We start from the raw sequence: 24353 nt of genomic DNA, 5'->3' as shown, positions 1-24353 counted from the left end.
AACACCAACACATACATTGTAAAACTAAATAAACCAGATCCTGCACAGTCAATTGATCCTGTACAGTCGATGCTATCAGAAAGCCATGTCCCTTTCATACACACAGACAGATACACCCTGCCCAATATGGAATAATCACAAACTAAAAATAGAAATATGTAGACAAAAGTTAAACTGAACTGCCAAGAAACTTGACTCTGCATACAATGCAACACCACAAAAACAGTAACACATGTCCTCTAATACTGTGCAAAATATAAAGACAGTAGATGTAAATTTGAAAAAACTGATACATAACAATCACCACTTGAGGAGTAGTGGCTCGTGGCCAGTAGGGGGTGATGTCTATGGGACAGTAATGGAATGGATGTCAGGACATGATGGTGCAGTATTTTGTGGAGTTTTTCTACAAAAGCGCCTGCTTTTCGTATGATTCTGGGTAATTCTAGTTAGATACAAGCATATGTGTTAGTTAAGGCCACGCCCAATAGAAGCATACGAAAAGTTGATGAATAAAAATCTGAATATGGATGTAGCCAAAGCCAGAAAAACACACTAAAGATTAATATTAAGGAAAAGCATAATAATATTATTTTTATGTACTTTGCTATTAAGCTAGATCATAGAGGAAATCAGGATATACATGAACTCCATCTCTGTTTTTCTATATCTTCTGCTTGGCTTTACTCCATTTTGTGTTCAGCCTATATCCCCTAGTCTTTATTCAGGTTTTTCCCGCTTTTAGCCTCGTGGTTCTAATTGATACCAGATGTGCCTTAGGCTGGTTAGGAAGAGCATATTAGATTATGTATCCAAATCTGAGATATAACATGCATTAAATATGAATGAAATACATGGATGGATGAATGAAGGGGCCCCAAGCGAGTGCTGGATGGATGTGTAAGAGTGTACTTAATTTCTAATATTGTATATATTTTAAACTTGAAGGAACACTAAGGAAAAATCCTGAACACAGCATCTGGAAATGGTTAAGTTAGAATCAGAGACCTGTAGCAGTCTCTAGCATAGGAAAGGGGGCATTGGTAGCCCACACTTAGGACTGTGTAGGTGTAACATGAAGCTGTTAGGTTTCAGGGATAGGGGGAAACAGCCCCTCCTTCTCCTTTACTGTGCTGACAGGGAGAACCGAGAATTTCTCAGCACTTTTTAACAAATGCAGGTTCTCTTAATATACCTTTTTGAAAAGGACAAAAAGAATACTGGATATATTATAAAACTAGTTGTTTAGCCCGTTATATTAACGGGTGCTAGCAGCCCTTCTCCCTTACTTTTACCTCCTCCCTGTCCAGCAGCACCCCCACCCATTCCCTGCTCCCCCTATATAGCAGTAGCCCTTCTCCTTTTATCTCCCCCTGTTCAGCATCACCCCATTTCCAGCTCCCCATATCCAGCAGTAGCTCTTCTCCTTTGCAGGAGCCCTTCTCCCTTCCTTTTACCCCCCCCCCCCCCCCGTCTAGCAGCACCTTTTCCCTGCTTCCCCTATCCAGCAGTAGGCCTTCCTTCCTGTTACCTCCCCCCTGTCCAGAATCACCTCTTCCCTACTCCTCCTGTACTGCAGCACCCCCTTACCTACTCCCCCTGTCCAGTCCGGTGATCTCCAGCCATCAGGCTGGCTCCTGCAGGGAGTCTAGTTCCTGTCCGGTCCCTGCCAGGTGTGCGAGCCTGCTCCGTCCCCTCCCGACTTGCCGGGAGTATTTGAATTAGACCCGACAGTTCCTGATGAGGGAAGCACTCCTCATCGGACTCAGCAGTGAACTCCAGCCATCGGGCCGACATCCGCCTTGTTTTTTGTTTTTTTTTTAGTTGAAAGACGCGGCGGTGGCTCCTCTCATGATCCCCACCTGCGTCGGAAGTCCGACATAGGCGGGGATCGTGAGAGTAGCCACTGCCGCGTCTTTCAAAGAATCGTAAGCCGCGCATGCGCACTTCCTATGTGTCGCTACAGCTCACGGAAAACCGGCACACACTTAGGAAGTGCACATGCGCGGCTTACCATTTTATTATATTAGATGTTAATGTATATTCAAGGATGAATGTAAACAAACAAATATGATTTCTGAAACTTTTAAACATGTTAAAGAAAAGTTCTTTGTCCATATTTAAGGACCACCTCTCTTATTTGATTGGCTGACGGCCAATGATGTCAAACTGGACTGAAGGTATATATTGGGGTGCTTTGAAGTATCGGGTTGAGATCATTATCAGAAGGCTAGCATTTTGGCAACTATAATGACCTCCCGCTAATGCAACATGAGTTCCATGATGGAAAAATAAAATCAATAAATAATTATTTTGGTAAACCTTGCGTTATGCGTCATTTCCATGTTTTTGTTATTTTGCACACCTTGAGTGAAAGCTAGCAGCTAAATTGGCAACTGCAGCTTTATGAGTGCGCTGGTGTCTCATTATCCATGCTCACACTTTACAAATTAACAAATAAAAATAAAACAAATAATGAGAAATAAGAAAATACCATTTTATTGGACTAATCCCCGTAAGCTCGGTCCTCATCTCCACAAACCACCTGATTCCATCCACATAAGCCTTGAATTGTTTTATATTGAACTTATTATATTAAAGTATAAAAAGAAACAATATTCTGTACAATTGTCAATTTATAAATCAGCGTCTTCTCCCCACTTTCTCTTCCACATTTCCCTTCAGCGTCCTCAGCCCACTCTCTCTCCACTTTCCTTCAACAGACGCACATAAAAACAAGCAAGTAATTTTAGATCATTTTCATTCTATTCATTCATAGAAATTAAAGTCTAAATAATGCCCTCCCTCCCCCTTACCTTCGTGGCCAAGTCAAAATGATCTACCAACAATAAATTTTAAAAACACAAAGCACACTGTATTTAGAGAAAATGTTAATTATCATTTATATTCTATGGGTTTTCAAAGAGGTCAAGGCAGATGACTTTATGCAATGTCACCTCAGTAACAACTATACAAAAATAGACAAATATACCCCCTCCCTTTTTACTAAACCGTGATAGCGTTTTTTAGTGCAGGGAGCTGCGCTGAATGCCCCATGCTGCTCTCGATGCTCATAGGCTCCCTGCACTAAAAACTGCTATTGCAGTTTAGTAAAAGGGGCCCATAGTGCAAAATATAGACAACATATATAAATTCTCAAAATGGACACATTTTGATCACTAAATTAAAAATAAAATCATCTTTCCTACCTTTGGTAATTTCATCAGTCTCTGGATGCACTTTATTCTTCTGACTGTGCATCCAATATTTCTTCCCTTCTTTCAGCCTCCTGTATGCTTCCTCTCCTCCAGACCTCATTCCCTCCAACTTTTTCTGTTTCATCCTGTCCCCTTCTTTCTTTCTCTCTCCATGCCCCCTTTCTTTCTGTATGTCTGTCTTCCTCTCTCTCTCCATGCCCCATTTCTTTCACTATGCCATTCTCTCTCTCCATGCCCCATTTAGCACTAAAAACTGCTATTGCAGTTTAGTAAAAGGGGCCCATAGTGCAAAATATAGACAGCATATATAAATTCTCAAAATGGACACATTTTGATCACTAAATTGAAAATAAAATCATCTTTCCTACCTTTGGTAATTTCATCAGTCTCTGGATGCACTTTATTCTTCTGACTGTGCATCCAATATTTCTTCCCTTCTTTCAGCCTCCTGTATGCTTCCTCTCCTCCAGACCTCATTCCCTCCAACTTTTTCTGTTTCATCCTGTCCCCTTCTTTCTTTCTCTCTCCATGCCCCCTTTCTTTCTGTATGTCTGTCTTCCTCTCTCTCTCCATGCCCCATTTCTTTCTTTCTTTCACCCTGCCCCCTTCTTTCTCTCTCCATGCCCCCTTTCTTTCTGTATGTCTGTCTTTCTCTCTCTCTCTCCGTGCCCCATTTCTTTTTTCTTTCACCCTGCCCCCTTCTTTCTTTCTCTCTCCATGCCCCCTTTATTTCTTAATGTCTGTCTTTCTCTCTCTCCCCAAGCCCCATTTCTTTCTTTCTTTCTTTCACCCTGCCCCCTTTCTTTCTTTCTGGATCCCTGTCCCCCCTCTTTCTTTTTTTCTGGTTCCCTGTCTCCCCCTTTCTTTCTTTCTCCCTGCCCTCCCCCATGCCACCGCCATTGGGAAACATACTGCTGCCACCACCACCGGGGAAAGGCTGCCACTGGCCATCGGAATCAGGCTGGTGCCGAATTCACCCTGCTTCTTTTCCCGTGGGCCGACCAACTCTGGCTGCCTGACGTCAATTCTAATGTCGGAGAGGACATTCCGGGCCAGCCAGGCAGCGATTGGCTGGCCCAGAATGTCCTCTTCGACGTCAGAATTGACGTCAGATGGCTAGAATTGGTCGGCTCGCGGGGAAGAGAAGCAGGGAGGGAGAATTGGCGCCAGCTTCTTTCTGATGACGGCAATGGCAGCCTTTCCACTGCGGCAGCCTATTCCCCAGTTAGTGGCCAGCTGTGCACCCCCTTGGGCCGTGCACCCAGGGCGGATTTCCCCCCCCCCTTGGTATGCCACTGAACCCAGCACTCCCCTTCCTGGCTAAATTGTCTCACAACCACAGCAGCAGTGAGAGTTTTCCTCAGGAAGAGGGAAGGGGAGAAAAGTAGGAAACCAGGAAGTGACTCAGGGGAACTTAAACAGCCGAGTCAGACCCAGGAGGAGAGGTGTGCTAGAGGGAACCTAGGAGCTGGAGAAGCTGGTTGGAATGGATTGGCATGGACAGAGTTTGTAGGAGGTAAGACTCTACTGCATTTAAAAAACCTGCCTTTTTTCTAGTGCCTGCTAAGACCTGGGACCAAATGCTGTCTAACTGTTTCTTGCACCTAAAATAAAAACTGTTTGGGGCATGTCAAGCTCTACAGAGAATGGGACTTGTGTGTTTGGGAAAAGACTGGGGAAAAGCCTACTTGTTTTCTTTGAAAAACACAAACTTATAGGAGCCTGTGAAGAATCAGGCTCTACACTACTGTTTAATTACAGAGTTTTTTCTTGAATGCTCAGAGTGTGGTCTGTCTGTCTGTGCAACTCTTATCCAGAGCACGCTGCCCACCTCTATTACATATGGTGGCTCATGTGGGGAATTAAGTTCTCTGCTTTAAAGAGACTGATCCAGCGTTTATAAGCATTGGAAGCCTCAATGTAAACCAGTGGGGGTGGAGGTTTGTTTTGTTTGTTTGAAAAGGGGACAAGAAGGGTAGCTTCTCCCCAAGTCAGGGATCGGAAGAAGTGAGTTAGAGCCAAACAGACAGGTTTATTTTCTTTTGAGTTTCTTCTGGCTGCTCCGATCTAGAGGCAACCATGGAACAGTTCGTTCAGGTGATACTAGAAGGCCAGAAACCGTTTATGCAGACCCACTTGGGACAACAGCAACAGCAGTTAGTCCAGGCCCTCGCTGCGTTGCCACAAGCGGTACGAGTTCAGGGGGCCCAAGGCCCTGCTCCTATACCAGCTGCATCCAAGCCTCAGTTGATCCTGCCAGCCACCTTTTTGAACAAAATGGTGCCAGAGGATGATCTGGCTTATTTTTTAACCAACTTTGAAAGAGTAGCTCATTTGGCAGGCTGGCCAGAGAATACCTAGACTGCTTATCTAGGTAACTTGCTAATCAGCTGCAGTCAAATCGCTTTTGAGGATATCAATTCTACAGGCCTAGCCTCTTATGCCCAGTTATATTCTCTCGAAGAATGCAGAGAAAAGGGTGACATGATAGAGACATTCAAATATCTTATGGGCCGTATTGAGGTGGAGGAAGATATCTTCTTCCTTACGGGTCCCATGGCAACCAGAGGGCATCCGCTCAAACTCAAGGGTGGGAGATTTCATGGTGACATCAGGAAATACTTCTTCACCGAAAGAGTGGTTGATCGATGGAATGGTCTTCCATGTCAGGTAGTTGAGGCCAGTAACGCACTCGACTTCAAGAGACGATAGGATAAACATGTGGGTTCGCTCCGGGGAAATGTTTAAAAAGAGGGTTCTTGTTGAGGAAGGGTTCTTGGAGTGGGTTCGCTCCGGGAAATTCTTAGAGGGAGGGTTCTTGTTGAGGGAGGGTTTTTCGAGTGGGCAGACTTGTTGGGCCGATGGCCCTTTTCTGTCCTCATACTCTATGTTTCTATGTTTCAGGTGAAGGAAGCAATTCTGACATGAGCTGGGTGCATGTTAGAAGTTTATCGACAGAGGTTTCAGAGGGCTCACTTAAAGGGGAAAGAGAACCCTCAAAGGTACTTTTTCTGGCTCAAGGAGGTTGGGTAGAGGTGGCTTCAGCCAGAGGAGAGGACTGGACTGCAGATAGCCAAGGAGATACTCCTTGAGCAGTTCCTGGAGGGCCTGCCTCCGCCCAAGCAACAGTGGGTCCGACGCCACCCAGACTTGACCCTTGAAAGTGCAGTCAAGGCCGCTGAAGCCTATTACTAGGTGCAGCCAGGTCAGGAGGGAACCCACAACAACCCCCAATCTGGGAGCCCCAGTAATCGGCGGAGCCTTGCCCAAGTCAGGCGACAAAGAGTACAACCATGGGGCTCCAGCCCAAACCCGCCAAACCCAGAGTCAAGACGGGGTGGCCCTGACTCAATCCAGAACTCTGGCTCTCCAAGGGAAACTACCCCAAGAATTTCTGGAGCCTCTCGAGTGCTGCCCCCTCGAAGGGAGAAGCAGGCTGTTACCCCGGCATCGGTCTATATCAACTGTGGTGCCCGGAGGCATTTTGTGAGGGATTGTCCTGAAGTACACCAAGAAGAAATGGATATTAATTTCGCTGCCCATTCCTGTAACATGGTGGAAACTGCTCAGCCCCCGAGTAAGGGAGCAATAATGGAAGTAAAGCTGAGGGGAAATTTGCTTCAAGCTCTCATAGTTTCTGGGAGCGTGAAAACTCTAATCCTAAGAGATCTTCTGGATCGCTCTCAGATAGACTATGTTAAAACGGTGGAATTGACATGTGTACATGGTGATAATTGCCAGTATCACACAGCCCAAATACACTTCACAACTCCGGTTGGGCCAGGTCAGGTGGAGGCAACCATTTTGTCCTGGATATCATATCCTGTAGTATTGGGAAGAGACTTCCCGAAATTGGGGGTCACCTGGACTCAGGTATTGGCTGGACCCCCCAACAATAAGAAAGAAACTTTCGCTGAGATTTTCACCTGGGAGGATCGAGACCTCTTTGTGACTCAGGAGAGGAGGGTAGCATCCATCCAGAGGCTGCCGCAGTTAAAAGGACCAAGTTCCAGAGCCCGGGGAGCAGCTGTAGCCTGATCACTAACCACAGGAGTGAGGTATCGGCAGAAAAGGACCTAGGGGATGCTCCACTTATTGAGAATGAGGTGGGGACTTCAGAGGGATTCAAAAGGGCCCAGCCGAGGATGAGTCCTTTCGAGAAGTTAGAGCCTGGGTGGTTGCCAAAGATGGGAATCCCGTGGGACCCCAAACCTCAGGTATACCAGCCACTCCTTATTTTAATATTAAATGGGATCTGGTGTACAGGGTGGATAAGGGACCCCTGGAAGTAGAAGAAATAGAACAACTGCTGGTGCCATGACCTTTTAGAAATAAAGTTTTAGAGTTGGCTCATAGCTATATATTAGGGGGTCATCTAGGAAAGGATAAGACCCTTGAACGTATTCTAGCTCGGTTCTACTGGCCTGGCATTTATAAACAAACAGCAGCAGTGAGAAAGAGTTTGCCTCAGGAACGGGAGAGGGGAGAAAAGTAGGAAACCAGGAAGTGACTCAGGGGAATTTAAAAGGCTGAGCCAGCCCCAAGAGGAGAGGTGTGCTAGAGGGAACTTAGAAGCTGGAGAAGCTGATTCGAAGGGCTTGGCACTGACAGAGTTTGTAGGTGGTAAGATTCTTTGTTCTAGTGCCTGCTAAGACCTGGGACCAAATGCTGCCTAACTGTTTCTTGCACCTAAAATAAAGACTGTTTGGGGCATGTCAAGCCCTATGGAGAATGGGACTTATGTTTGGGAAAAGCCTACTTGTTTTCTTTGAAGAATACAAACATATAGGAGCTTGTGAAGAAACAGGCTCTGCACTACTGTTTAATTAAAGAGTTTTTTCTTGAATGCTCAGAGTGTGGTCTTTTTGTCTGTCTGTGCAACTCTTATCCAAAGCACGCTGCCTACCTCTATCACAACATCTTCAAAATGGACTTGATAAGTCTGTGAAAAAAGAAAACCCTCAAACCAATTACATTACATTAGGGATTTCTATTCCGCCATTACCTTGCAGTTCAAGGCGGATTACAAAAGAATTATCAAGAAAGTATTACAAAAAGATCTTTGGTCATTTTCAAAGAGAGTAAGAAATGAGTATCGTTATTTGTTTAGGGTAGTTGGCTTTAGTGAGAGGCGGTGTTTGATACTCGCGGTGTTATTTCTTTTTCAGGGATTTCTTGAATAGTATAGTCTTTATTTCTTTTCTAAAAGTTTTGTAGTCTAGGGATGCTGTCAGTAGATTGGCTATTTGGCTGTCTAGTTTGGCTGCTTGAGTGGCTAGTAGGCCATCATATAGTTTTTTCTGTTTGATCTCCTTAATTGGGGGGGGGTATGAGAATGGGGTGTGAGTTTTCCTATGTCTGGTTGAGGTGTTGTAGATGAGGCGGTTGTTCAGGTAGTTTGGACATTAGAATTTAAATTGTATTCTTGCTGGGATTAGAAGCCAGTGCGATTTGAGATATGCTTCTGTAATATGGTCATGTTTCTTCAATGAGTAGATGACTCTTAGTGCTGTGTTTTGGATTGTTTGTAGTTGTTTTGTTATTGTTGCAGGGTAGGGGAGATAGAAGATATTACAGTAGTCTAGTAAGCTTAGTATTAGGGACTGTACTAAGAGCTGGAATTGTAATTTTTCAAAGAATTTCCAAACTTGGCTTAAGTTTCTCATGATTGAGAATGATTTTTGTATTGTTTTATTGATTTGCGGCTGCACGGTGCAGCATCTGTCGATTGTTATTCCTAGTAATTTTAGAGTGGGTTGTATTGATTGCGTTGATTTCAATGTTGGTTATGGTTGGTATTTTGTTGTTTTCGAGGAGGATGAATTTAGTTTTTGTCTGGGTTCAATTTCAATTTGTGATCTTTCATCCAGGTCGCTACTGATTTACTTTTCATGAGATGCCTATGCCATCCAAACAATCAAGTAATGCTTTGTGGTCTATTAGGTCAAAATCACTACTTAAATTGAATTATATAATAAGAGTGCAAGAATCTTTAGTAAATAAAGAAAGTAGATAATCTAATAAAGATGCTAACACTGTCTCTGAACTGTGTTGAGTTTGGAAACCAAGTTTGAGAATCATGCAAAATTTATCTAAATAATCTTGTAATTGTAAGTAAACTAATCCCTCTAAGAGCTTAACAAAAAAAGGGATGGAAGCAATGGGTTTATAGATCGAAACAGACGTAATTGATTCTTTCTGCTTGGGGTCACCTTAGGAGGCCGAATTTCCAACCCAGAGGCAAATCCAGAGTGTTCTGCAAGCTGAAACAGCATAAGCTAAGACTTTGCCCAGAACTCTGAAAAGGTCATATGCCACATAATTCACCCCCTCGAGCACCAGCTGGGGGCAGGTGTCCTCTTCCACCGAAGGATCCCGTTGGAGTTTCGTGTGAGACATGTGCCACAAATGAGGCAGATGCTGCTGCCTTAATACCTGAAAAGGCCACTTCAAAATGCTTCTTTAAGACCATATCCACCCTGCGGTCCTGAGAATCCTTTAGCATCACTTCTTCACTAGGGAGGGCAGTGCACCTGATGACCTGAACTAAAGCTGAATCCACCTTCAGCTGCTCAAATAGCTGCTGAAATTCTGGCGTCATAGGATAAACTTTAGCCATAGTCTTAATCTGAAGGAACTCTCTCCCACTGCTTGGTAACAAGAGCCGTGAGATCTGGATGTGCCGGAAAAAAGGATGTCAGAACATTAGAACAGTTCATGACAGTATATTGAGACGTGGAGGGCTAAGCCTCCAACTTCAATTCCTTGACGGCTTCCGCTATAACAGGGGTAGGGAACTCCGGTCCTCAAGAGCCGTATTCCAGTCGGGTTTTCAGGATTTCCCCAATGAATATGCATGAGATCTATTTGCATGCACTGCTTTCAATGCATATTCATTGGGGAAATCCTGAACCCCCGACTGGAATACGGCTCTTGAGGACCGGAGTTCCCTACCCCTGCGCTATAAAATGGGGAACAGAGGCTGATTTAAACTGCCAGCGGATAGAGAGATCATCACCCACATCAGGGCTCTCCAAGACATCTTGGCTAATTGTATCTTGGTATCAGAGTCATCCAGGGTGGAAGCAGCATCCAGCAGAGTGTCACTGTGCCACCTAAAGCAGTCTGGGTCTGTAGTGACAGTGGTCCTGGGGACCTGAGCAGTGACCCCCACAAATGAAGATACTGACATAGAAGTCTGTGGTGCATTCATTGAGCCAGGTTTGAAAGGTATGCTCTCCACATGAGCTGAATAAATTCCAGGATAAAACCATACACCGGGGCTGTAATCAGCTCCCTATGGGCCCAAAATGTGGTCTGTTAAGTGTCCCCAGACTCATTATGCCTGTGTTTTGTTTCACCACCAAGACCTGGTACCGGGTGGGATTTACTGCCCATTTCCTGGACCCACATAGGCTCCCCAGTCTTAGAGGACCTGGAGTAAATGAGGCCTGAACTTTTGCACCCTTCCCTCGCTTGCCACGGCACACGGTCGCTCCTCCGTTGGTAATCTGGCACAATCCACACATGAATTCAACAGAGCAGAGGTGGAGGAATCCATCCTAAATGATTTTTTGCAAAATTGAGGAGTTATGAGACAGGAAAAATAAGTAGAAAAAAAGATTGATAAAAATCCAAGATGGTTGCACCAGAAAATTCACAGCAAAAAAGAAAAAAGAAGTTGAAAAAGAGATTGATAAAAATCCAAGATGGCTGCCTCCAGAAATTTCACACCATAAATGGCGTGTGGAGATGATATATAAACACAAAAAATGACAATTTAGTGGTTTTGGGGGTGGGAGACCTGAACCCTTCCCCCAGAAAGTACTAAAAACTTTGGTTTTAGACCCCCCCTCCTCCCATAGGCTGTACTCACAGTCTCCAAAGTTCCTGTTTGCCAGCACTATCTGTGCAGCTGAAGTGAAGGGAAATGAAATTCTAGCTCAAATTTTCTCTGAACAGTTCAATCTTCAGGATCTTCGGGCTACCAGACAAATGGACCCCAACAGAAACCTCTGCCCTCCACACAACTGGGGGCAGGTAAAAATGCAGACTGTGCCCTGATACCCCAAGGCCTCTTACTCAGGTCACATAAGCCTACGCTTAAAACCTCTGCTAGGGGCATAGAGCAAGCACGCTCTCAGGTGGACGGACCCCGCAAAATGAAGGTGGCACACAGCCTGCCTCCACAAGTTCACCCAAAACTTGCTCTGTGAAGCTGCAGTCCTACTCCACATAGTGGAGTAGTGGTTAGAGTTATAGCCTAAGCACCCTGAGGTTGTGGGTCAAACCTCCCACTGCTCCTTGTGACCCTGGACAACTTACCTAACCCTCCACTTCCCAAGGTACATTAGATAGACTGTGAGCTCTCTGGGACAAATAGGGAAAAATGCACGAGTAACTTATTTATAACCGATTCTGAGCACCTTTGGGAGGATGGACAAAAAAATTTAATAAATAAATAAATGTTTAAATATTCTTTTTTATAATTAGGGGTTCTATGTATTAAGATGCACAAAGGTTTTGCTGTTACCACAAAACTGCCAAAATTAATGCAGAGAAACTGAAAAATAATCCTCTGCAGTAACTGTTAGGATGTTTGAGCTTCAATGGCTGGGGATGATTAAGATGGGCTGGAGTGAGCCTTGACAGAGACTCCAGTAGATAGAACCTAAGCACACTACCGGACAGGGTTCTGGGTTTCTGGCCCAGAAATATCTAAGAAAAAGCACTATATAAATTAAATGATTAATTTATGGAGTATGTATGGTTGGGCAGACTGGATGGACCATGTGGGTCTTTATCTGCCATCATTTACTATGTTACTATGTTTCCAGCAGTTTTCTATTTAATTAATACAGCGAGAGATTTTTTTTTTTTTTTTTTACTGCATGCTACCTGCACAGCAGATTTCACACCAATAGAAATTGTTCCAGAGGGTAAATAGGAATAGCAATTGTAGGTTTGCCTCTATTCTGCTTTGGAAATGATAGGTTACAAGACTGTACAGTCTCTATCAGGCAAAGAGCCACACTTAAAAACATTTTAATAAATTTTTAATAAATTTCTGATGTAACCTCAGTGCGAAATCCACCAAATCAAAAGGTGCTCAAACTAGCGATTTCATGGTACTTATCTCAGGCACTCCTCAATTACTTGACAGTTCCCCAGATGATAATTCTCCCTGTAGTTAATCCTGGCACGTATTCACCGCCAGGAAAATAAGGCTCAACTGTGCCCAGTTTCAGGTATATTCCCTTCTTCAGGAGCCGGTTCAAAGGGATTCAGAAAACAATGTTCAAACACGGCAAGAGAGGAGAACGTGCCTCAGAAAAAATCTGTGGCGCCGCTAGTAAGTCAGAGAGGCAGAGACAAATTTGAACAGTATTTGAACAGTAGAACTGAACGTCTTACGTCTGACATAATCTCACGAATAACTTTATTGACACCAAGAAACGTCCACACAGAAGGATAAAGAATGTTGAAGGAATATAAGGAACGTTGAAGGAATATAAATTTATATCAGTATTTTGAAAAAAAAAAGAATATTAAAAGAGGCCATAAACCCCCGGATGTTAAAGTAGCTAGGCAGCAAAATTATTCGAAATGATTTTAAAATGGACTTCTTTCATAATAAGGCGCTCCTAGCTAATTTAACATCCGGGGGTTTATGGCCTCAATTAATATTCCCTTTTTCAAAATACTGATATAAATTTATATTCCTTCAACATTCTTTTGTATTACACAGTAAATATTTATCACACAAACACTTTTTAGTAGGTTCACTATTATTTAAAAGCACTAGATGTATGCCTTATATGGTGCTAAAGTAGCTTGAGAAATAGTCTTTTTCACATTGTATAAGCCTGAAACTCGGGTTTCCTGAGGCTGATAGCTTTTACTTTCGCACTGAGGTTATATAAAAAATTTATTAAAAGGTTTTTAAGTGTGGCTCTTTGCCTGACAGAGACTGTACAGTCTTGTAACCCACCATTTTCAAAATGGAATAGAGAGAACCTACAATTCCACCTGCACTACAGATAACATGATGCAGTTAGCTACATCTATTCAAGTGGTATTAACTCTACCATGTTAACAACTAACACAGCTTAGTAATTAGGGCCTGACAAAGGTTAAAGGCATATTATAAGTTACTGCTATGCAAACAGGTACAGAAACCGCCCTTCGTAAAAACATCAAGGCAGTTTACAATAATTGGGTTGCAAGAAAGGAACTACATCATTGGTAGGAGAGAAGGATAGGAAAGCAAGAAATAAAGTGATCACATCAACAAAAGAGAAAAAAGGACCACGTGAGCACCAAGTCACAAATCATCAAACTCAGCTGTCCAGAGAGAATGCATGAGCAAACAGATAGGTCTTGAGGAGGGCATGGAACTTCAGATATGAAAGCTCTGAGTTCCTTAGAAAAGGAGTAACTACAAAAAAAGCAGAAAGGGTTGTGAGAATATCTGTCTGCTGTCCCTGGATAACACTTGTTACGATAAGTAACTGTGCTTTATCCCAGGACAAGCAGGCAGCATATTCTCACACATGGGTGACCTCCAAGATAACTAGAAAGGGATGGAGGGAGAGTTGGCCTTTAAGAAAACAAATTTTGAAGAATTGACTGGCCGAAGTGCCCATCCCATCTGGAAAAAATTTCCAGACCATGTGAAGTGAAGGTATGAACTGAGGACCAGGTGGCAGCTTTACAGATTTCTTCAATAGGAGTAGATCTGAGGAAAGCTTCATCAACCTGGAAGGAACTACATTAAGGCCCCAGACGACAGGTGGAAAATTGAGAAGTGGTTTAACACTGAAAAGTCCTTTCATGAATCTGGAGACCAATGGATGAACAGTGAGAGGCTTTCCCTTGACTGGCATGGGAAAAGCTGTAATCGCGCAGAGATGGACTCTGATAGATGTAGATTTAAGACCAGAATCAGAGAGATGAATCTGGAGACCAATGACAAGGAAGCTGGATCATGATCATGATGACGGAGACACCAGGAAGAAAACCGAGTCCACTTTTGTTGATAACACTGTTGAGTGGCCGGTTTCCTGGAAGCGTCAATAATAGCGCAGACAGGCTGAGAGAGAGGTAATGATGTCAGCCCGAGAGATACCAAGCTGTCAGGTGTAACGATTGCAGGTTGGGATGAAGAAGAGCTCCTTGATTCTGTGTAAGCAGAGTAGTAAATATTGGAAGAACTATGGGTTCCCTGGTGCAGAGTTGAAGTAGAAAGAGAACCAATGTTGTCTGGGCCACTGAGGAGCTATGAGTATCATGATGGCTGACTCCTGCTTGAGTTTGAAAATAGTTTTCAGGATGAGAGGAGTGGGAGGGAACACATAGAGGAACAGTTGCGTCCAATCCAGAAGAAATGCATCTGCTTCCAGGCGGTGAGGAGAGTAAAGCCTGGAGCAGAAGTGGGGCAGTTGCAAATAAGTCCATCTGAGGGGTACCCCATTGTGCAAAGATGGACTGAAGAGTTGTCGAGCTGAGTGTCCATTCGTGAGGATGGAGAATTCTGCTGAGGTTGTCTGCCAAGGAATTCTGTCCACCCTGAATGTAGACTGCTTTGAGAAAAAGATTGCATGTGGTCGCCCGAAAGCCAAATCTTTTGAGCCTCCTGACAAAGGGGAAGAGAGCCCATGTCTCCTTGCTTGTTGATGTAGTGCATCGCTACTTGATTGTCCGTGCGAAGGAGGAGAGCTTGGTTGGTCAGGAGATGTTGAAAAGCTTTTAGTGAATAATACATCGCTCTGAGCTCCAGCAAATTGATGTGAACTTTGCATTCTTCGGAGGTCCAATAACCCTACGTTTGAAGGCCGCTCATATGCACTCCCCATGTGTAGGTAGAAGCATCCGTCATGAGTACCTGGTGATACGGAAGAAGATGAAAATCAAGACCTCTGGATAGACTGGAAGAGTACATCCACCAATGGAGCGACTGCATAAGAGATGAAGTTATAGAGATATGCTGTGAGAGCAGATCTGTCACCTGACACCACTGAGAAGCTAGGGCCCACTGAGGAGTGCAAAGATGCAATCTGGCTAGTGGGATGACATGAACCGTGGAGGCCATCATGTGTCTCGCAGAGAGTGGTTGTAGCTGAAACATCTGTTGACAGAGATGAAGCGAGGCAGCTAGGCGATCTGGAGGAAGAAATGCCCTCATGAGAGTAGTATCCAGAATAGCCCCGATGAACTAAAGATGCTGAGTTGGTTGGAGGTTGTACTTTGGGAAATTGATTTTTGAAGCCCAAGGTTTGAAGGAAAGAAATGGTGTAAGTCGTTGCCAGGGTCACTTCCTGAGGCGATGAAGCCTTGATCAACCAGTCGTCCAGAAAAGGAAACACCAGAAGACCCTAGGATCGGAGGGCTGCTGCCACTACAATTAAGCACTTTGTGAAGACTCTGGGAGAAGATGCCAGGCCGAATGGAAGAACTTTGTACTGGTAAGGACAACGACTGATTTGAAAGTGAAGGTATCTTCTGGAAGCCGGATGAATTGGTATATGCTTATAGGCTTCCTTGAGGTCCAGAGAGCATAGCCATTCGTTCTGAGCCAATAGGGGATAAAGGAGGGCGATGGGATCGGGGTCAATGGCTCGATGTCGAGGTCTCCAAACGTTTAGATTTATGAGAGACTTTGCCTGACCGTGCCGGAGTAGCTCTCAAGATGTAGCCGAGGAGGATTGGTGCCGAAGTGGAATGCTCGAGTCCTGTATCAAGGATGTCTGTACCGGTGGAGTAGCAGAGAGGAGTGGTCGGTGCCGTGAGCAACTAAGATCGGACCGGCTCCTGGAGAGTCAGTGCCATGCTTGCCAACAGGTGAGCTAGCGCCAAGAGGGTAAAGTGCTCTCCTAATTCCTCCCAAAGCAATTTTCCTACCAAAGCAATTTTCTGCTTAAGGGAGGATGCTGGTACCGTTTGCTTCTTTTCGGCTGGTACGGATGGCAGGTCAACACGGTCCGGAGATGATGAGGCCGAAGAGGAGGCACTCACCAACATTGGAGACGTGCGTTTTGTGACCAACCCAGCACCAGTGCTGGCTTACTCCCAAGAAAAGGCAGCATTAGGAACTTACGATCTCTTACCAAAAGAGCTGACCAGGTCAGTAGCCATTGTCTGGAGTTAGCTGGCTACTCCCCAGGAAATGAAGCTGAGCAAGACAGGGACTGGTTACCCTAGTCATTTACAAAGGACACCTCAGGAAAGGTTTATTTCTGAGCCAAGAAGGTTTACTGCTGTTGAAGAGAAGCCTATTATTTTGACAGTCCCTTAAAAAGCAGTATGGAGGAAGCCAGGCTCCTAAGCTTAGAGAATCAGTTCCCCTCCTCCACTCCAGGTGCAGCGGGCGTGGCTATTCCAAGCATAAATGCAGGGCTTGGAGCAGCTACAGGAGGAGAAGGAGAAGCAAGGAGAGGAGCAGCTGAAACAGCCTCAGGAGCAGTGGTGGAAGCAGCAAAAGGAGCTGGTGGAATGGACCAAAGGAGCAAAGCAGTGCCTTGTTGAGCCATGGTTAGGCCAAGAGGAGGACATGTTTGAGGAGGGACTGGCTTCACCCCAAACCTTCAGGGAACCACCATAATGGGAAGCCATGGATACCACCTGTGGGCCAGAGGAGGTCAATTACCTTCCTGAAGTTATGGAGGTGGGTCCCTTTTTATCCCAGGACAAGCAGGCAGCATATTCTCACACATGGGTAACGTCATCGACAGAGTCCCAGTACGGACAGTTGAAAAGTGAATCACAACTTTAAGTTTAGAAAGTTTACGATTAGCCCACACCACGCATGGGTTCATAGACAGTGGAGCGCAAGACGTCAGCGCGCTGACAATCCAGTGCCGACAATTTGGCGCAAGACAGAAGCGCGCGGGGAAAAAGTAAATTTTAAAGAGCTCCGACGGGGGGTTTGGGGTGGCAACCCCCCCACTTTATTGGTTAGTGTTTGTGCTGCTGTTGGAGGGGGGTTCGGGGGGTTGGAAACCTCCATTATAGCGAAAACGGAACTTTTTACGTTTCACCTCCCACACCCCCCCGCAACAGCAGCGCTAACATTAACCAATAAAGTGGGGGTTTACCATCCCAAACCCCCAGTCGGAGCTCTTTAAAAATTATTTTTTCTCCCGCACGCTTCTGTCTTGCGCCGAATTGTTGGCTCTGGATTGTCGGCGCGCTGGTGGCTGGCGCGCAATTATCCCGTCACCCCACGCATGCCTTCCCACCCGACATAGTTGCGCAATCCCTCAGTTTTCTAGTTTCCGCAAAGCTAGTCAGATGCAGTTTTCAACACCTGTTGAATTTTTTCTCTCGCTTGCCTTCCCGCTCTCGCGGATTGTGACCATTTTATCAAAGTTCTTTCATTTTTCCCTTTTTTTATCCATATAAATTTTTTTTTTTAACACCCTTTCCTTTTTCTTTTGCCGTTGCGGGCTTTGGCCCAGTGGGGCCTTATGGACTCTTTTCGCCATCGAGTTCGATTTCTCTACGGCTGTCTTCCCGTCCATGTTCTGCCTGCCGACAGGTTTCAAAAAGTACGATCGCTGTGCTCGGTCATTTCTGTCACCGACCCTCACCGCTGGTGCTTGCAGTGTCTGGGACCCGAGCACCGTCCAAACTCCTGCTCCCGTTATTACCAACATCTTTGTGAAGGATACGGATCGCAATTCCCTTCTAGAATTTAGCAGCATGCACCCGTACCCGTCTAAGTCCAGTATACCTTTTGCCCAGTTTCTCCACTATCGACGGATTTGTAGCTCCAATGCTGAATATAGGCACCAGTCAGTAACATTGATGGAGAAGTTTCATCAGAGAGGATATCCAGAAACTATTGTGTCTATAGCAGCTAGACGTGCTCTTTACAATTACAGGGAGGCCCTATTGGAGTATCGGAGGGAACAACCTCAAGGGGATGTGATCCCTTTTGTTTCTAAGTTTAATCAGATGTCCCCTCGTGTGAAACGGGTCATGCAAACACATGTTGGGCTCCTGCAGGTTCACCCCTGTTTTTAGGATACTAGGATTCTTTTTGCTTATGGAAGGAGCAGGAATCTATGTGACATCTTGAGCCCTAAAATGTTACCTGCAGTGGACAAAGAAGGTGTTCAAAATGGTGAACAGGGACACCACAGTTGTGGTGGATGCTCTGTGTGCTCTCTGATGCTAAACATCACTGTATTTGTGCATCCGGTTTCAGGACAAAGGTTTAGACTGAAGAGCAATACAACCTGCATTACAGAGGGGGTTATTCATATCATCCATCATATGCCCCTGTCCTTTGTTATATGTGGGACAGACCTCATGGAAATTGAGGGTCAGATTACTGGAGCACAAGTCATGTATACATACTAAGAGAGTGGAAGAACCCCTGGTGGTGCACTGCCTTGAAGCCCAACATGCTTTTAGTTCACTGCGGTGTGTGGTGATTGATCATCTCCCCTGCTCTGTGAGACATGGTGACTGGAGACGTCAGCTACATCAGAGGGAAAAAAGATGGATCTACAATCTATAAACCATCCACCCAGCAGGGCTGAATGCCCGAATTGAGTGGGCGGCGTTCTTTGGTTGAAGCTGGCTGGGGATTGGTCTGACTGAAAGGGGAGGAGTCTGTACTCCATTTTGAAGACACTGGTTGCTGGAGAATCCCACGCCTCAGCTTCTATGTGTGTGGATGTGAGCAGTTGGAGCACTTGGAGAGCCTCTGCAGTTGCTGGTGGAGTAGGCTGGAATCATTCCCCTGTCGCAGCTCAGCGAAACGGAGGTTTCCTCGTCGGGAAAGAGTGGCTGCAGGGCCAGGCAGGCTTGCACTTTTTGGATGAATGGAAGACAGCCTGGACACCATCTGCAGCTAAGTGTTTGTTTGTTTTTTCCTGCTTACCATTGACTGTGTTTGAGATTCATATATGTGTTGCTCGCTTTACTCACAATTTTTGGAGTTTTGTTATTTGGCGTGCTAGATTTTTTTTGAGGTGGTTCCTATGAGGACTACTATAGTGTTTCTCACTGCTGAGTGAAGTGATACATTTTGGACCTTGTTTATAAGTGGAGTTTTTTGCCATATGAAGATGAACTGAGGCTTTTTCTCCACTTTTTTTTCCTTTTTCTTGTTTGTGTGTTAAGTGAATGAGTGGGTCTTTGTATGAGTGCAGTGGGTAGACTTGGTAGTGTCTAGGTAGGTCCCTCCTATGGTTTCCAATAGGGCATAATTCATTAGTTTTAGGAGTTTTGTATGTCCTTCCTGAGATTTTTTTTGGGGTAATTATACATATATTGGAGTAGGAGTATGGCACAGATATGGAGTTCGGGAGTGGGATTCTCTGACAGTGTGAGAGCTGAAATTCTTACAGCTCCGTCTCTGGGTATGGATGACTTAAAAAATTATAAGTGCCGACATTTACAACCTTTCCAGGTCAGATGTAAATGTCTATGCTTTCAATGTAGGTGGAATTTCTTAAACCCTATGTTGTGGGGGCGGGGGGAGGCATTTGCACTAGGATATAGGAGGTGGGGTTGGAAATAGAGTAGAGAGATTGGAAAGGGATTCAAGGGGAATCAGCAAGGAGGGGGAACAGATTGGTGACTCAGAATTTATGGAAGTACTGAGCAATACCAGGGCACCACCTTGCAATACGAGGGCCGATTGAAAAGTAATGAGACTGCCTCTGTTTTCTTTCCAAGTAGATGTGGCTACTTTATGCTGGTTCCTGTGAATTTCATGCATCAGTGTTTCTGAGCTTGTGGTCTTCATTGTTGGGTCACAGCGAGAGCACTTTAGTGCAAAATGACAGGTGGGGAGAGCTGTTTAATAAACAGAAGGATTTGATTCGGTTAGAACTACATAGTGCCTCTTTAGTTGACTATTGTAAATTGGAAATCATTCCCCATGGACTCTGGATGACTCGGGCTCCAAGATTGTTTGAGGATAATCCTAATTTTGTCGACCAGTGGAATAAGATCCTGAATCATTGTTCCCTGGATCTGATGCTGCTTTTGATCAAAACAGCTCAGGTCAAAATCCAGGGTGAACAATAGATTAAGACTGAGGCTTTGGAGGCTTTAAAAAATTCTATGTCATATGAAGCAAAATTAAGTGACATGCGCATCAAATCTGATAGATTTAGAAGTGAATTGCGCCAGCAGAAAATTAAAAAAATTCAGAGAGACCAGAGGGATTGCACCTCGGGTTTTGTATATGTATGGATGAAACGAGAGACTGGCACCCCTGAACAAGGGGGCCATAAGAAAAAAGTGACCAGGTTCCAATTATCATCGGGGGGATCAAGTGGTAGTGAAGATACATCTCAGAGTGGAGATCAGGACAGGGAGCAGAGACAGCCCAGGGGATGCGGGAATCACCGCAGAGGACGAGGCAGGAAATATTAAACCAGGTCCCAGTCCCGTGCCGATCAATTGTGGTAAACATTTCTGATTATGTCCTGTCTAAGGTTGAGGAAAGTGTTTTGGCCAAAGGTTTATCTTTTGTCCCGACGGAGAAACATTCTCCATTTCAGTTCCGGGTGGACTTGGAAATCTTCATCCGGAAACTTCAGTTGCGTTTCTTTTCTCACAATCTGATGGTTCTTGTTTGGACTGTTCGGTGGTGAGGAATAAATCTGCTTGGACCCCCCCTCCTCCCCCGGTCCGCTTGATCCTGTTTTGACTGCCTTTCGCCTTGCTGTTTTAAAGGACATTGAGGTGGTGGAAAGGGCTGATGGTCATTTCCATCATAATCTTACCCATGAGGAACGGGAAGCTGTGACTAGATTACGTTCTGCTACCTCGGTAGTCATCAGGCGAGCGGACAAGGGGGTGTTATAGTTATTTGGGGACTTAGTCAGTATTTGTCTGAGGCTAATGCCCAGTTGGGACAGGGGCAATACTACCTTGCCTTAGATCAGGATCCATCCGATGAAATTTTTAGTTTGCTATTGAGCAAAGTGAATAGGGACAAACAATCAGGCTTTGTTACCACTGCTGGATAGTTTTCTTACACACAGGTTTTTCAAGGTGCCTATTTTTTACTTGTTCCCTAAAATTCACAAAAATCTTGTGAATCCCCCTGGTAGGCCCATCGTTTCAGGGAGGGATTCTGTGCTTGAAAGAGTATGCAAGTATATTGACATCCATTTGCAGCCTTGCATGTCGAATGTGAGATCTCTTTTAAAGGATATCACCCATTTTTTGAAATTATTGGAGGAGTGGGACTGTAGGGCATCAGAGATCACCTATCTGGTGACGTTTGATGTCGCTGCCCTGTATACTTCAATACCTCAGGATGAGGCACTTGAGACTTTACATCAAGCATTATGCCATCTCCCACGCCCTTAGTTGATTCCATCAGATTTTTTGATTGAGTTGTGTGCTTTAGCTATGAAGAAGAATTATTTTTTGTTTGAGAATCAATTCTTCATGCAACTGTCTGGGGTGGCTATGGGGGCGACTTTCGCCCCGACGGTTGCGAATTTATTCATGGGACATTTTGAAGAACAATTTATATCCCTCTTGTTTTTTCAGAGAGATTTTGGGATGGGCCCGCTTCATAGATGATATTTTTTGTCTGTGGAAGGGGTCCCTGGAGGAATTGTTCAAATTCAGAGAATATGTGAACTCATGTCATACTACTTTGCGTTTTGAGATGACATATCATCAGACACAAATCTCGTTCCTAGATTTGAGATTGGAGATCTTGGATGGACATTTTAATACCACCATCTCTGTGAAGGATACGGATCACAATTCCCTTCTAGAATTTAGCAGCATGCACCCGTACCCGTCTAAGACCAGTATACCTTTTGCCCAGTTTCTCCGCTATCGACGGATTTGTAGCTCCAATGCCAAATATAGGTACCAGTCCATAACATGGATGGAGAAGTTTCATCAGAGAGGATATCCAGAAACTATTGTGTCTAGAGCTGCTAAATGGGCTCTTTACAATCACAGGGAGGCCCTATTGGAGTATCGGAGGGAACAACCTCAAGGGGATGTGATCCCTTTTGTTTTTAAGTTTAATCAGATGTCCCCTCATGTGAAACGGGTCATGCAAACACATGTTGGGCTCTTGCGGGTTCACCCCTGTTTTCAGGATACTAGGATCCTTTTTGCTTATGGAAGGAACAGGAATCTATGTGACATCTTGAGCCCTAATATGTTACCTGCAGTGGACAAGAAGGATGTTCAGAATGGTGAATGGGGACACCACAGTTGTGGTGGATGCTCTGTGTGCTCTCTGATGCTAAACATCACTGTATTTGTGCATCCGGTTTCAGGACACAGGTTTAGACTGAAGAGCAATACAACCTGCATTACAGAGGGGGTTATTTATAACATCATATGCCCCTGTCCTTTGTTATATGTGGGACAGACCTCACGGAAATTGAGGGTCAGCAGCAGGGCTGAATGCCCAAATTGAGTGGGCGGCGTTCTTTGGTTGAAGCTGGCTGGGGATTGGTCTGACTGAAAGGGGAGGAGTCTGTACTCCATTTTGAAGACACTGGTTGCTGGAGAATCCCATGCCTCAGCTTCTATTTGTGTGGATGTGTGCAGTTGGAGCACTTGGAGAGCCTCTACAGTTGCTGGTAGAGTAGGCTGAAATCATTCCCCTGACACAGCTCAGCGAAACGGAGGTTTCCTCGTCGGGAAAGAGTGGCTGCAGGGCCAGGCAGGCTTGCACTTTTTGGATGAATGGAAGACAGCCTGGACACCGTCTGCAGCTAAGTGTTTGTTTGTTTTTTCCTGCTTACAATTGACTGTGTTTGAGATTCATATATGTGTTGCTTGCTTTACTCACAATTTTTGGAGTTTTGTTATTTGGCGTGCTAGATTTTTTTTGAGATGGTTCCTATGAGGCCTACTATAGTGTTTCTCACTACTGAGTGAACTGATACATTTTGGACCTTGCTTAATGGTTGTTTGTAAGTGGAGTTTTTTGCCATATGAAGATGAACTGAGGCTTTTTCTCCACTTTTTTTCCTTTTTCTTGTTGTTTGTGTGTTAAGTGAATGAGTGGGTCTTTGTATGAGTGCAGTGGGTAGACCTGGTAGTGTCTAGGTTTCCAATAGGGCATAATTCATTAGTTTTAGGAGTTTTGTATGCCCTTTATGAGATTTTTTTTCGGATAAAAAGGGGAAACCCAGAATGCATTCTTTGCTAGTATAATAATAATAATAATAATTTTATTTCTTATATACCGCTGTACCGTGAGGTTCTAAGCAGTTTACAGTAGAAACAGAAGAAATGCAATAAGTAAGATTAATTAAGATGAAGAAAAAGTACTTAGAGTTCCCTGACTGTCCCAAAGGCTCACATTCTTGCTAAAGTACTTGAGAAAAATAAATTAGTTAGGTTATAAAATAGAGTAGAAGAAGGTAGGAAAACAGTTCATAGGAAAATTAATTTCGAATACATTATACATTATATATTGTTCAAGGCGGAATACAAATTATAGGAATTACCAAAAGAATTGCGTAATAAAGATTATTTAGATAAATTACATAACAGTGATTCGTGTACATTAAATGGTGTGGTAGAGGATTCAATTTTGAAAATTACAAATCAAGGGAATCAAGTTTAAGGTCTATGCAGTATATCCTACAAATTCAACATAAAGTAACCCTACAAATAATAATAGTACTATAATTAAATAGCTATTCAAATAAAAACAAATACAAAAGCTGCTTACCTTAGCGTAGGAAACATAACGCATACTTCAACATCACATTTACAGAGGATTGAATCATGTGGCATATTGAGGCTATGACCCATCTCATGTGCTAATATGACTGAAACTGTCTGCAAGCGATAAATACACTAAATAATACAACAAACAAGAAAAAGATTAATAAATTGCTATTCGCTTTCAACACTTTCAAAAACATGTATCCAGGTCATAGTGCTTGCAAACCAGGTAAGTTTTGTGAATAGGGCCAGTCTACAATTTTCAGTTGCTAACACTATCCATATAGCATCTGGGTACTCCAGAGTCAACTTATTACCAGACATATTCAGTCTAACCAAATAAAATAAGGACAGTCTTTTTGTCAGTTAGCTATCTGGATGGTGGGCTGAATATATCACCACTATCCAGAAAGCATAGCACAGTGGTCACTGAAGAATTCTGCTATTCAG

At 44.2% G+C, this 24353-nt stretch overlaps 1 protein-coding gene across 1 annotated transcript in view; it reads right to left on the bottom strand.

The window, feature by feature from the left end:
• The window catches only part of LOC117363105 (disintegrin and metalloproteinase domain-containing protein 9-like), a 301668-nt gene extending 277666 nt beyond the window's left edge, over positions 1 to 24002 (bottom strand). The window contains exon 1 of the mRNA XM_033950405.1: positions 23908 to 24002. Coding sequence (XP_033806296.1) covers positions 23908 to 23990 — 83 coding nt within the window. The 5' untranslated portion in view covers positions 23991 to 24002. The remainder of the gene's footprint in view (positions 1 to 23907) is intronic.
• Positions 24003 to 24353: the final 351 nt, after the last annotated feature.

This window comes from Geotrypetes seraphini, chromosome 6 (assembly GCF_902459505.1).
Source record: "Geotrypetes seraphini chromosome 6, aGeoSer1.1, whole genome shotgun sequence".
In the NCBI taxonomy this organism is placed as follows: Eukaryota; Metazoa; Chordata; class Amphibia; order Gymnophiona; family Dermophiidae; genus Geotrypetes; species Geotrypetes seraphini.
This window is presented reverse-complemented; position numbering and strand designations above follow the sequence as displayed.